The following is a 13,992-nucleotide window of genomic DNA, read 5'->3' as shown; positions in this document are numbered from 1 at the left end:
CTAGTCTTTTCATCAAACCTCTCTCTGAAGAACTGTTTCTCCCTCATTGTCTTGATTTCAACCAGCATCTATCTCACAGAATCATGTTAATGATTTTAACATGCTGTGAGTAATGGAAAGTAACCAACCCTACTGAAGGAGGCAATATATTATGGGTTGTGAATTAACTGAGTCACTGGGAGAGAAAAACTATTGATAAAGGAGGAATGATGAATGCAGTTATTAGGGATTTTTTGGTTTGTTTGTTTCATTTACCCCTCTCTTACTCTCCATAACAAAATAGTAAGAAAGAACATTAGCAAGCCTTTGTTTCATTAGTCAGCTTGTCCTGCACCTCGGGGGTTCCTACTTCTATTTATATGCTGCCAAAACCAAATGCACTTAGCCATACACCCCTGCCTTAGCACCTATCAAGGAAAAAAACCCTAGGTTGTGTCTAACTTAAGATGAAAAGGGTGCAGCAGGCATAGCTTTGCTACCAGTTTGGATGGAGACATACAAGGATGTGGAGGCATATATTATGGCCTAAAGATTTGCTTTAAAAAATGTTACAGGGCTTCCCTGGTGGCGCAGTGGTTAAGAGTCCGCCTGCTGATGCAGGAGACACAGGTTCATGCCCCGGTCCGGGAAGATCCCACATGCCGCAGAGCGGCTAGGCCCGTGAGCCATGGCCACTGGGCCTGCGCGTCCGGAGCCTGTGCTCCACAACGGAGAGGCCACAACAGTGAGAGGCCCGTGAACCGCAAAAAAAAAAAAAAAAATGTTACAGTCCAACTGTGGATCCTGTTTTTCCTCCATGTGGTTTTACACCATAGGTTCCACTCTGGCTCCCATAAAAGAGTTTTGTTGGGCCCACTCTGAGGTGGTGCACGCAACCCCATTTTTTCCTCACTTTTTTTGAGGTAAAATTCATATAGCATGAAATTCACCATTTTCAACATTTTAAAGTGTGCAACTCAGTGGCTTTTAATACATTTCACAATGTTGTGCAACCATCACCCCTATCTAATTGCCAAACATTTTCATCACTCTCAAAGAAAGCTGTTACCCATGAAGCAGTCACACCCCAGGCCCTGGCAACCACTAATCTACTTTCTGTCTCTGTGGATTTGCCTATTCTAGACATTTCATACAAATATAATCATACAACATATGGCCTCTGTGTCTGGCTTCTTCCACTTAGCATGATGTTTTCAAGGTTCACCCATGTTGTAGCATGGATCACACAAACGAATTTTTAAAAAATAGTTATGCACATTTAAAAATCAGAACAATGGCGAAAATAGTGTCACATGCCTACATGACAATAGTTGGTCAGGGCTCAAAAGCAGCTACCTTCTTAGGTAGATCATGCCCTGTTTAGTTTGCCACTGTCTCCTCTCTCTGTCCTTACTCTTACCGTTCCTCCTACTATGTTATCTGTGGGCATTTAGGTTTGTGATCCTTGTTTTTACACAAGTGACTTTCAACCTGCCCTGCATAGAATCAGTAGAGGGACTATTAAAAAATACTGATACCCAGGTCTCACGTGTAGAAGTTCTGTTCAGTTTGTCTGGGGTTGCGCCTCGGCATTGACATTTAAAATGAACTGTCCGGGTGATTCCAACGTGCATCCAGGGTTGACAACTCATCTTTTAAGCCATCCGAGAGGCTGGCTAAAGATTTTCTTACTTTTGTCTCTTCCCTCGCCTTTGCTATACAGTTGCCCCTTGAACAATGTTGTGGTTAGGGGCGCCAACCCCCATGCAGTTGAAAATCCACATATAACTTTTGACTCCACCCAAATTTAACTACTAATAGCCTATTGCTGACCAGAAGCCATTCCGATAACATAAAGTTTATTAACACATATTTTATTAACACATATTACTAACACATATTAACACATATTTCTATAAGTCTTGCTCACGATGTTCTAGACATATATTTTGTATTGTATTGTATTTTGTATTGTATTGAAAAAAATCCAAGTATAAGTGGACCCATGCAGATCAAACCCATGTTGTTCAAGGGTCAACTGTACTCTTACTGAGGCCGTGGGGATGAACTCTCCTCTTCCCTCTTGATTTGGCCCTAGTGGTCACCCCAGCTTGACTCATTTCAACTCCCTGCTATGTACAGCCTGAGAAAACAAGAGGCAGGAGCCTCAGCTCACCCTGTGGTGAGGACAGTCCTGGCTTCCTTATTAATGCTTTGATAACTGATACATTATTAATGCAATTCGCTTTGCTGAAGCAAAGTGCTTCAATGAGCTGAAAGGTATACATATCAGAGGTCTTCTAGGTCACAAATGGGGGAGATTGGAGGGCTAAAAATGCTGCAGGTTAGACTCCCACACCCAACAATGCTACGCCAGTAAGTGTGTACGTACTGTGACCAGTGTGAAAAGTCTTGCTTTTAAAGCTCTCTATTTTGTTTCGTTTTATGATTTGCAGGTACTTTATTCACATGCCAGCCTTGGAAAAAAGGCTCCCATTATGTTACCCTATTACCCAACCTACCACTCAACTTTTTCATGAAGTTCTGAAATTGGTTGAACAGAAACAATGTGTGAAATGTTAATAAGAGTGTAAAATGTGAATTGGGAGTCAACTTAATATTTATGAGAAACATTTTTTGATTTAATATCCAGCTATTCCTGTGTCCTATAAACAAAGATTTTATTTGAAGGTTCCATCAATACCTCTCTAAGAGAAGTGTTTAAAGTTTTTAATCTGCTACAAAAAAGAAACTGTTTAAATACACTGACATACATAAAGTGGGGTGAAAGACTAGCGTTCTTCTAAAAGAAAAAGTTTCTAAAGACATAAAGGAAACAGAAACCCAGGAAGAGCAAATGTAGAAAGTGCAGGCTGATGAGTTTTGTTGTCTAATAATGGTGAGTGGCATGAAGCCACTGAAATATCCAAAGATAAATTGTTGTGGGGAGTATAAATTACAAAGTGATCACATTAGAGAAATGCTGGGCAATAGGATGCTGCCCTCCTTTTCCACCTGTAAAAATTCTAGTGACATAAGTATTCATGGAAGAACAAGCAGAAGAATACAGGCATAGCTATAAGGAAGGTCAGTTCCTCATTTATCATGGGGAAAGAAGCTTGGATTTTCTTCAACAGCACTGAATGCATTCTGCCACTCTGTTTCAGGCACCTGGGGGCTAATGTGAACAGTGTTGTACAGTTTCTATGAAAGAGAAACTGTCTATTAGCAGTTAAGGCTCTTCCAGTTGTTTAAAAAATGTCTTCACTATATCTTATGGTAATAAGCTAATTTAATCCAACAAAAACCTTAACTTTGGCATCCCTGTGGAGCTACTGAATTTGGGCTTTTAAGAACTTAGGAACTGGGTCCTCCATTCAACTTACAACTTAAGGGAGGATCAGAGAAAAATCCACCACCAAAGAAAGAGCTCCCAAGCCAGAACTGCCTGTGCTGTTCAGTGGAGAGAGAATTAAACTCACTCAGGACATCTTATTTCTGGTTCTGGCTAAGCCACTAATCTGCTGTTTGACCTGGAAAAAGTCAGGTCTCCTTTCGGGGCCTCCTCTGCTATGTGGAAGGGTAAGGCTAGATGTTCTCCAAGTTTTCTTCCAACTCTAACATTCTCTGCCTGTGATGAGACACTTCTTAACACTCTGTAATGGGGTAGTGTATTCCTGTGCACCCCGGCTCAGTGGATGATTTCACATTGATTTCAACAATCCTGCTTTCTTTGGACTAAACATTTCCCTTCTGGCTGTCATCAGCATTGCTCTAGAAAGTGTCCAAGGCTTCTGCACTGTTACCCATCCGGGACTATAAGTCTTCTACTTTCTAATCTGGGGACAGAAAGGGGAGCAAACTGGTGTTTATGAGTGTCCTGGGCTGTTAGACGAGGGATTATTCCCAAGGGATGGTTAATCAGAAGAAGATTCTCAAGACAAAGGCAAGCAGCACTTGAAACTGGACGAACGATGGACAGTGGGCTGACTACTGGTGAATGTGGAGCCTGCAGAATGACGAGAGGACCAACTCAGCTCTGCCTCAGCTTCTAGGCAGTGCCCTAGCTCTGAGCAAGTAGCAGTGAGGCTCTGGAGAGAACTTGGGGTCTCTTTCCCATGGGCCTTCTTGTCCACGTTGCTTCTCCTCTCCCACGGTTCCCTTCACTCTGAAAGCATACTTTATCTCATCTCTGGGAGCAAAAACTCTATCCGAATGTACCTCAATCTTTCCATGTAGGGCTTAGTCAGTAGCTTTTTTGAAAGCTAATGGTTGAATATTTGTTGTCTTAATTTTCTTATGACACATGGCTAATCATTTACACAGTCTGGGAGAAGAGGGAACACCCAGAAATTAATACTTTGAAGGGGTATCCTGCCACAATTCTTTCCTACTATGTGTTTTTTGCATTATTGCCAAAGCCAAGAAAATTACTAAATAATCCATCTCTATTAGTGATCAGACACATTTGATTGACTAAATATTGATTTAGACCACAAAATAATTATTTTTCAGGGAAACTAATTGTAGAAAAACTTTGAATATGAAAATCACATATGTAACTTTTTTTTTTTTTTTTTTTTTTTTTTTTTGCGGTACGCGGGCCTCTCACTGTTGTGGCCTCTCCCGTTGCGGAGCACAGGCTCCGGACGTGCAGGCTCAGCGGCCATGGCTCACGGGCCTAGCTGCTCCGTGGCATGTGGGATCTTCCCGGACCGGGGCATGAAACCGTGTCTCCTGCATTGGCAGGCGGACTCTCAACCACGGTGCCACCAGGGAAGCCCATATATGTAACTTCTGAAGAATAAGAAGGATCACCAAAAGGACCACCACACACAGCCAGTTCTCAGGTTGGGTTCAAGATTCTGGACTCTGGCCACCTTTATAATACAAGGATTGCCATTGACCACTCCCACTAAGAGTGAAGTCATAGTAATTAGCTCTACCATTATATATACAGGGGTTTTGAGGTCAAAGAGCTGAGTTTAGATCCCAACTCTGCACTACTGGACCTTGGGAAGTTACTTAACATCTCTAAGTTTTGGTCAAAACAAGGGTATAACCTATCTCATAGGGTTGTTAGATTTAAATGAAAAGATGTTGATAAAGCACATAGCATGGCATGTGGAAGTAGTAAGGATGCAGTACTTATTATTATTAAAATACTATCAAAGCTGGCTGAGAACTTAGAGATTTATAAGTACTACCCTTATTTTTTGGACCAATTTGGGGAATAGCTACTATACTCAGCCCCTAATCCATACATTACTGAAGAACAGATTCATTTCACTATTAAACTGAAAATTCAATTTTATATTAGCAGGAGTGTGATTTAATTAAGTGACTATTTCTACTGCTCACCACCAAGGACCACTGACTCTAACTGACATTCTCAATGCAAGAGCTATGTGGGAAATATTCTTCCCACGAGTGGACAGAAATCTTTTCAGTCCTGTAAACTTCTTTTTCACCTTAGATTTAAATAGTTAATTACTAACTAATCAAACAGACATAGCCATTCTGTCCTTATCGAGTTCCTAATTGATTCACAGGTACTGTTAGAATAAATATATGAAGAGTTTCTTCATTTTACTGAAATATAGATAACCTAGAAACTATGTAAAGAGGGAAAAGCTTGAAGTCCCTATAATTGATAACATATTTTACTTATTTCCATACTGACTCTCCCTCACTGGTAGTACCACTTTTCATACTGTACAGAGATGCTTGAGAGTATGGTATTAAATGTGCTATAAGGCAGTTGATAAAAGTGGTCACAGCTTGTTGACTGGTAATATGCTCCAGCTAGCGGCATTATATTTTTTCTGAGGTTAGAATCACTTGTTTTATATTTAATGTTTTTGTATAGTAGAGACATTAGGTGATAAATGTGGAAGAGAAGCTGGAAATTTCTTGAAGAAATGAATTTGATGGGAATTTTTGAGCAACCTTTAATAGTGTTAACTCACTGTCTGATTTCTCTTTGTTCATTGTATTTACTTCTAAAATGCAATACTGACTTGTAAGGTCCACTTGGATTTGGCTCTCTATAGGAGGGCGACAGTCAGCAATTTTTCATCCCATCAGACCAAGCACTCTGTGTCTGTATATCTGTCTTTTGGATCTGAAGCTTTTCACATTTAGGGGAAGGCAGCATGCCTCTGGCTGAAAATCTGGGTGGTGTAACTTTGTGACCAAGAGTCCAGATGCTATGTCAGAAAGACCTTGTTTTGATTCTTGCCTGCCTACTTACTTGTCATCAGACTTTTGGCAGGTTATGTAACTCAGAACTTCCATTTTATCAATCATATGTTAATGAAAGCCTATCTTAAGGGTTTTGTGAATATTCATTCACTTATATATAAATAAATAGTTCTATGGCCAGTAAATACAGAGACAAACCATATGGCATTGCCATTTTCAAGTTCAAAATTGTCAATATCTGTAATTTCATATGGTTCAAACAAATAAAATCCCCTCAATAAATGGTAGCAATTATCCTAACAGAAACACTAACTTGCTTTAAGAACTTATACTTTAAATACACGTCATTAATTCTAATTTCCCAGATAGCATGGCACTTTGTTATAATGTGGCTTATTCTTGCACAGATTTGGGTGAACCTTAAATCATATAGTTCAATTACAAATTATTGAGTGGGCATAATATAATTAAACATGCTCAAATGTAATTTAAAATTTTCTTCCTTGCCTTCCCCCAAAATAAAGAAATCTGTTCTTCCACCAGTCTCCTCCTCCTCAGTGAATTGTACTTCATTCACGCTACTACTCAAAAGAGACAGTTGGGAGACCTCTGTGTTTTCTCCATTCTCCAAACGCAATCCGTCAACAGTGCTTATTGGAAATTCCTTCAAAATATATGAGTAATCTACTGACTTCCCATAGTTACTACTACTCATGTCCAAACCTCCATCACCTACTACAATAAACTATTTAGTCACCCTGCTTTCACCCTTGACCCCTACAATCGTTTCTCAAAAAGGAGAGTGGACTGTTCTTTTGAACAAGGAAATCAATGCAACTGATGACTTAAAACCTTCCCTTTTCTTCCCATTACCCAAGATGAAATCCAAAGTCCTTACCATGGCTTTCAGGGACCTTCATGACCTGGCCTCTGACTACCTCTGTGACCTAATCCAATCACTCTTCTCACTCGCTGCTCCCTAAACAAACCGGCCTTTGTGGTTTTCCTTCAAATCTCCAAGTTGTTCAAGCCCTGGACATTTGACTAGCAAATGCTTTTCCCCCACAACTTCAAATGTCACTTCACGGCTTCCCTGGTGGCGCAGTGGTTGAGAGTCCGCCTGCCGATGCAGGGGACACGGGTTCGTGCCCCGATCCGGGAAGATTCCCGCATGCCGCAGAGCGGCTGGGCCTGTGAGCCATGGCCGCTGAGCCCGCCCTTCCGGAGCCTGTGCTCCGCAACGGGAGAGGTCACAACAGTGAGAGGTCCACATACCGCAAAAAAAAAAAAAAAAAATCACTTCAAAGAGGGCTTCTCTGATCACTCCCAAGTAGCATCCCACCCACCTACATCACCTTATAGTGTATTTGTTACGTATTCTTTGCAATGTAACAATTTAAGAATGTAAGCTCTATGAGGGTCTGGCCCTCATTTGTCTTATTGAGTACTATACCCCAACGCCTGGAATAGTGCCTGGCGCAAAGTGCCTCTTCTGTGTTGGGTGAAGGATGTGCTAACGAAACATGCAGAAGGAGCCCACAGACAGGAGCACCAGCTCCAGTCGCCACATCACAGCAGACTCATGAAAGACCCCAAGCGAGACCTGTAGAAGAACTGCCCAGCCAATCCACAGAATTGTGAGATACAGTAAAGGGTTGGATTTTTTTCAGCATCACCGAGGTATAATTGACAAATAAAATTGTAAGATATTTAAAGTATACAATGTGATGATTTGGGGCTTCCCTGGTGGTGCAGTGGTTGAGAGTCCGCCTGCCGATGCAGGGGACGCGGGTTCGTGCCCCGGTACGGGAAGATCCCACATGCCGCGGAGCGGCTGGGCCAGTGAGCCATGGCCGCTGAGCCTGCGCGTCCGGAGCCTGTGCTCCGCAGCGGGAGAGGCCACAGCAGTGAGAGGCCCACGTACCGCAAAACAAACAAACAAACAAAAACAATGTGATGATTTGATATTCTTATACTCTGTGAAAGGATTCCCCCCCTCAAGTAAATCCATCCCTCACATCACATATTTATCTTTTTTTGGGGGGGGAACCATTTAAGTTCAACTCTCTGAGCAAATTTCAATTATATAATACAGTGTTATCGACTATGGTCACCATGTTATACATTAGATCCTCAGACCTTATTCACCTTATAATTGAAAGTCTGTACCCTTCAAAGTTTGGAGAAGTACCAACCTCTCCCTATTTCCCCTACCCCACAGCCCCTGGCAACTACTTTCTATTCTCTGTTTCTATGAGCTTGACTTTTTAAGAAATAAAGTGTTGTTTTAAGCCTCTAAGTTTTGGAGTGGTTTATTATGTAGCAACAGATAAAACAAGAACACTTTCATTTATTTTAAATAAAATTTTACAACATTATATCAATGTTAAGGTAATTCCAAATTAAATAATTCACCACAATCAGGCACTTTAACCAGCATAAGTATTTTACTTGCCTATATGTTCTTCTAGCTTTTTTCTACATTGTTAAAATCATATAAATTTTCCCTTTTGTCACTTTAAATGGATTCGATAGCATCTACAGAGTTCTCCCAGTCTCTTTAAAATGGGATTTATATCTGTATAGACACAACAGGGTCCACACTGTCACTGTCCCTTACTGGGAAGGGGCCTTTGGAATCACACAGCGCAAATAACAGCTGAGCACTTAAGTGCTGATAGTGTATGATGAACACCAAGCAGACTCAGCTTGCTTCTGCCCTCAACCCTTCCCCTTTCAGTCGGTCCCTAGTTACAAAGGGAAAGTTACAAAGATCGGAAGAGATAAGGCTTTGAAGGTGTATTCATTACATATCTGAGAAAGTTCTGGCTTCTGGGTTTGGAGAAACCATGGGGCAAAGGGTATTCTTCCCTTATTTTTCTGGTCTTCTTTTCTTTCTTGTTGTCTTCTACTTGGAAGGTGACTTTGACCCTGAAGAACTAAGAGGGGCTACAGATGGGACAAAAGAAAAGGAAGCAAGATTAATATTTGCCCCAAGATTCTGAGAGGCAAAGAAACCTTTAAGTTTCCTTCTAGGTGGTCCACTCCTTTGAAGATCTCAGGAGGGCTGTAGGATTTCAGGGCGTAAGTTGTCGCCTATAAATAAAGATGATGGATTTGATCAAGGCACTAACCCCCTCCTCTTTCTACTTTTGGTGGTGATGGGGACAGAGTAGTTAGTGGTGGTGGCAGTGATGACAGATATGGTGATTTGTATGTTTTGCCAGCAAGGAAGTCAGTGGAGGAGGGTAGAGGGTGTAGATAAAGTGGCATAGGGCCACTGTGGGTTTTTGTGGGCTATCCTGCAATAGTGGCCATTATTTATAACACTGTTGCTACAGGGAAATTATTCTGTCTTCTGCACAGCTGACCGACAAATGAATTTGGAAAGGACACATTTATAAAGGAAGTATTCTACTTCTAGTAGCAACTATAACCACCAGGGGGCATAATTGGACTAGGAAGACAGAAAGAAAAGCAAAACTTTGCTCTAGGAGTATTGATTCTTAAACTTCTAAAATTCCTGCTGACCTTCAAAATTAAATTAATTCTTGTTGTCAGGTGTCTTTAATATGTACTAACATAAATCTAGGTGTGAGAAAGCTCCATATGCTCTTAAAAGATCAACACAAATATATAATTTAAAAGTTTGCAAAATTAAATGCAAATTAATATCATTAACATAATGCGTGATATTTTGCTCAAACTCTATCTCCTCTGCCAAATGAAGACAGTAGAATGTACCACACAGGCTCTTGAGTTCAGTATGCTGCTATCACATTTCACTCTTCTCTTTCAGAACTACTACACATCTTTATGTACGGGCCATGCTGACATCTGACTGTCCCTTAGCTTGTACATTTCACTATGTATGAAGTCTGTTTCTGTTCTCTTTTTTGGCCAAGGACAATTAAAGTTCTCCCACTCAGGGACAAACAATGGATCAACATAGACAACGCAAACATGGGCATTTTGTTGAAATGAAAACAAAACTTTAGATTTCCTAAGAAACCCCACAGACTTTCAAGCTGAAATCTAGACCCCAATTTGAGAGGCTCTGCTACAGAGGATAAGGGGCTCAAAATGTTGTCAGTATGATGACTTGTCCTCACGATTTCCCTGGGTGGTTTATGCCTTTATTTCCCCAGCACCCTCTGCTTTATTTTCAATAGTGTCCTCATTTGGATGATAAAGTAATAAGGTTATATCTGCTTAGAAACCAGTCCCAGCATGGAGTTTTAAGATCAGGAAAGACCTGTGCCTTAGCAGTGGGAGTTAGGAAACAAAAGTTAAAGCCACTTACAGAAGCTTCTTAGGTTTCTTTGAGAAGCATATCTAGTCCAATATGAGTCAAGCTTTGGGGGTTAAACCCAAACTTTTGACATGTTCTGATCTTCTTTTTTGAAGAAGAGGCCTCAGGGATTCCCCTGACTCCCTATATTCCCAAAACACCACCTCAAAACACAGGCTATATAAGAAAGGAAATACATAAAGTGAAAGATTTCATCATAATGAGGATTCTCTGATATTTGAGAGCATATGAGGTCATTTTAGGTTAAGAGAAGCGAAACTTCTGAAAGGGCCACATTTACTCAGAAAAGCTGGAAGACAGGACAGCAGTTTTGTAACTGTATGACATAATTTGGCTAATACCATGCTTTGGGCTTGCTACACAACAACATGATTCCTTGCTGCCAAGTCTCAAGACCAAATTCAGTTGCCAATGTGACTTCAGATGGCTCAATGTTAATAATAATGAAAAGATGCCATAAAATATGGTTTTTAAGGAGACTGAGAAATATTTCTCTAAGAATGTCCCCAAAACAGATATTTGCTGAGATTGGTCTGTTGAAGTGATACTAATGAGAGCATTCTAGCAACTTTGAGTCCTCTTTCCTTCAGATGATGAATATTATTAGCATTATTTCATATTTACCAAGTCCCAACTGGGGCAACTTGTCATAATGGACAGTGAAGGGAGAGGGAAAAAAGCACCACCTGTCCCTGGCATATGTGCCGAGGACACTCAATGTGCGGACAATATCTTAAACGTGGTCTGCCGTTTAGGAGGTTTCATATGATTTTCAAGGATCTCACTGTGCCAGAGACAATTCAATTCAACTCAGTAAGCGTCTATTCGGAGCTAGTTGGGTACTTACGGTATACAAAAATAATAAAACTGGGTTCTTGTTCTAATAAGCTAAATTCTCTAAGCGGAATTATTTGAGTAGAACCTACAAAATTTTTGCCATATCATCTGTATTTTTATTTACTCCATATTTTCCTAACATCATTATTTATTCAATACTTTTCTAGTATCTCTACCTACTTTAGCCATGTCTTAAAGAATATCTTGGGAAATCATGGAGTTGATGTTCCAGATATATATTTTTAAATACTTGTGTTTACATATTTCTAATAGAGTGCACTTAAAAATGTGCATTGAAAAATAAACACAATTAAAAAAATTTTAATTGTGGGACTTCCCTGGTGGTCCAGTGGTTAAGACATTGCCTTCCAATGCAGGGGGTGCGGGTTCGGCCCCTGGTCAGGGAGCTAAGATTCCACATGCCTTAGGGCCAAAAAAAAAAAAAAACAAACCCAAAACATAAAACAGAAGCAATATTGTAACAAATTCAGTAAAGATTTAAAAAAAATTTTTTAATTAATTAATTTATTTTTGGCTGCGTTGGGTCTTAGTTGCTGCTCACGGGCTTTCTCTAGTTGCGGCTAGTGGGGGCTACTCCTCTTTGCGGTGCGGGGGCTTCTCATTGCGGTGGCTTCTCTTGTTGCGGAGCACGGGCTCTAGGCGCGTGGGCTTCAGTAGTTGTGGCTCGTGGGCTCTAGAGCCCAGGCTCAGTAGTTGTGGCGCACGGGCTTAGTTGCTCCGCAGCATGTGGGATCTTCCCGGACCAGGGCTTGAACCCGTGTCCCCTACATTGGCAGGCGGGTTCTTAACGACTGCGCCACCAGGGAAGCCCTAAAAAAATTTTTTTAAATCTCTTTTCCTTGGACTAACTAAAACCATCTTTGTACTACTCTATGGGAATGATAATAATAAGGAATACTTAAAATATTTTACAAGGGTAGAATAAGTCAGATGATAGAGGTATAAAGAAAGGGTTACGGGAAATCACAGAAAGAAGAGTTTAATTCTGTTTGGGTCCATCAAGGAGGCCTAACTTAGAAGATGTTGTATTTGAGGAGGTTTTAAAAATATCTAAGCATGTAATATTTTTTTCAAACTAAAGAACATGGCAAAATGGTAAGATTTGACAAAGCTTGGTGGTGAGTGCACAGATATTCCTATATTATGCTCTTCTCTGTATGCTTGAAATATTTCATGATAACAATAATAAAATGTGTCTAAGGTTTGGAGAAGAGAAAAGCATTCCAAGCAGAAAAGAAAGTATGAGTGAAAGCACAGAATCCTGAAATTCAGGCTAGGTGTCTTCGATAGAAGGTGAGCACCAGAAGATTAGGATGTGGCAGATCATGCAGGACCTTGGCTAAGTAGTCCTGAATAAGAGGTCTGGGGGGTGTGGGAAATCCCTGGAGGTTTCTGATGAACAATATATAACCAGAGCAGTAGATTAGGAATGGAACTCTGGGAGAGAACTGCAAGAAGGGGAGAGCCCAGATTTGGAAGGATCTTATAATAATGATTCGAGTGACAATACTGTAGTCTCCCTAAGCTCCATAACATGCTGATTTGCTCCCTCGTTCTGCCCACTTGCATCCTGTTTTTATTTTTAAAAAATCCATTTCTAGGACTTCCCTGGTGGCACAGTGGTTAAGAATCTACCTGCCAATGCAGGGGACACAGGTTCGAGCCCTGGTCCGGGAAGATCCCACATGCCACAGAGCAACTAAGCCCATGCGCCACAACTACTGAGCCTGCGCTCTAGAGCCTGTGAGCCACAACTACTGAGCCCGCGTGCCACAACTAGGGGAGGCCGTGCACTAGAGCCCATGCTCCGCAACAACAGAAGCCACTGCAATGAGAAGTCCACGCATTGCAAAGAACAGTAGCCCCCACTCGCCGCAACTAGAGAAAGCCCGTGTGCAGCAATGAAGACCAAGTGCAGCCAAAAAAAATAAAAAAATCCATTTCTATTGGGTAGTCATATTTCCTCCTTCCTACCCTAGATCCTTTGCAGTCTCGTCCAACTATATTATAGACAAGGGTCTGCTAAACTTTTCCTGTAAATGGCCAGATAGTAAATATTTTAGGCCTTGCAGGCCATACAGTCTCTGTTGCAACTATTCAACTCTGTTGTAGGGAGAAAAGCAGCCACAGACAATACATAATGAATGGGTGTGGCTGTGTTCCCCTAAAACTTTATTTATAGACCCTGAAATTGAAATTTCAGAAAAGTACTCTTCTTTTGAATTTTTCAACATTAAAAACGTAAAAACCATTCTTAGTTTTCAGGCTGTATAAAAATAGGCTGCAGATTACAGAAATGCAAAACAAAACCATAATGAGATACCATTCCTCACCCCCGATGGCCGTAATCAAAAAGACAAATAATAACAAGTGTTGGCGAGAACATGGAGAAATTGGAACCCTCTTACATTACTGTGGGAATGTAAAATGTCACAGTAGCCTTGGAAAACCCTTTGGCAGTTTCTCAAATGGCTAAGCATAGAGTTACATATGATCCAGCAATTCCACTCCTAGGTATATACCCAAGAGAAATGAAAATATATGTCCACACAAAACATAATACACAAATGCTCATGGCAGCATTATTCATCATAACCAAAATGTGGAAACAGTGATACAATGGATCATTTGGCAGTAAA

The 13,992-nt window shown here is 40.8% G+C and overlaps 1 protein-coding gene across 1 annotated transcript in view; it reads left to right on the top strand.

The window, feature by feature from the left end:
- The window catches only part of LOC309830350 (uncharacterized protein C12orf56 homolog), a gene marked incomplete at both ends in the record, with an annotated part of 59,834 nt that extends 57,272 nt beyond the window's left edge, over window positions 1–2,562 (top strand). Inside the window, 1 exon segment of the mRNA XM_082666836.1 lies at window positions 2,436–2,562. Within this exon segment, the coding sequence (XP_082522962.1) occupies window positions 2,436–2,562 (127 nt within the window).
- Window positions 2,563–13,992: the final 11,430 nt, after the last annotated feature.

This window comes from Grampus griseus (genome assembly GCF_964374135.1).
Source record: "Grampus griseus genome assembly, chromosome: 11".
NCBI lineage: Eukaryota > Metazoa > Chordata > Mammalia > Artiodactyla > Delphinidae > Grampus > Grampus griseus.
This window is presented reverse-complemented; position numbering and strand designations above follow the sequence as displayed.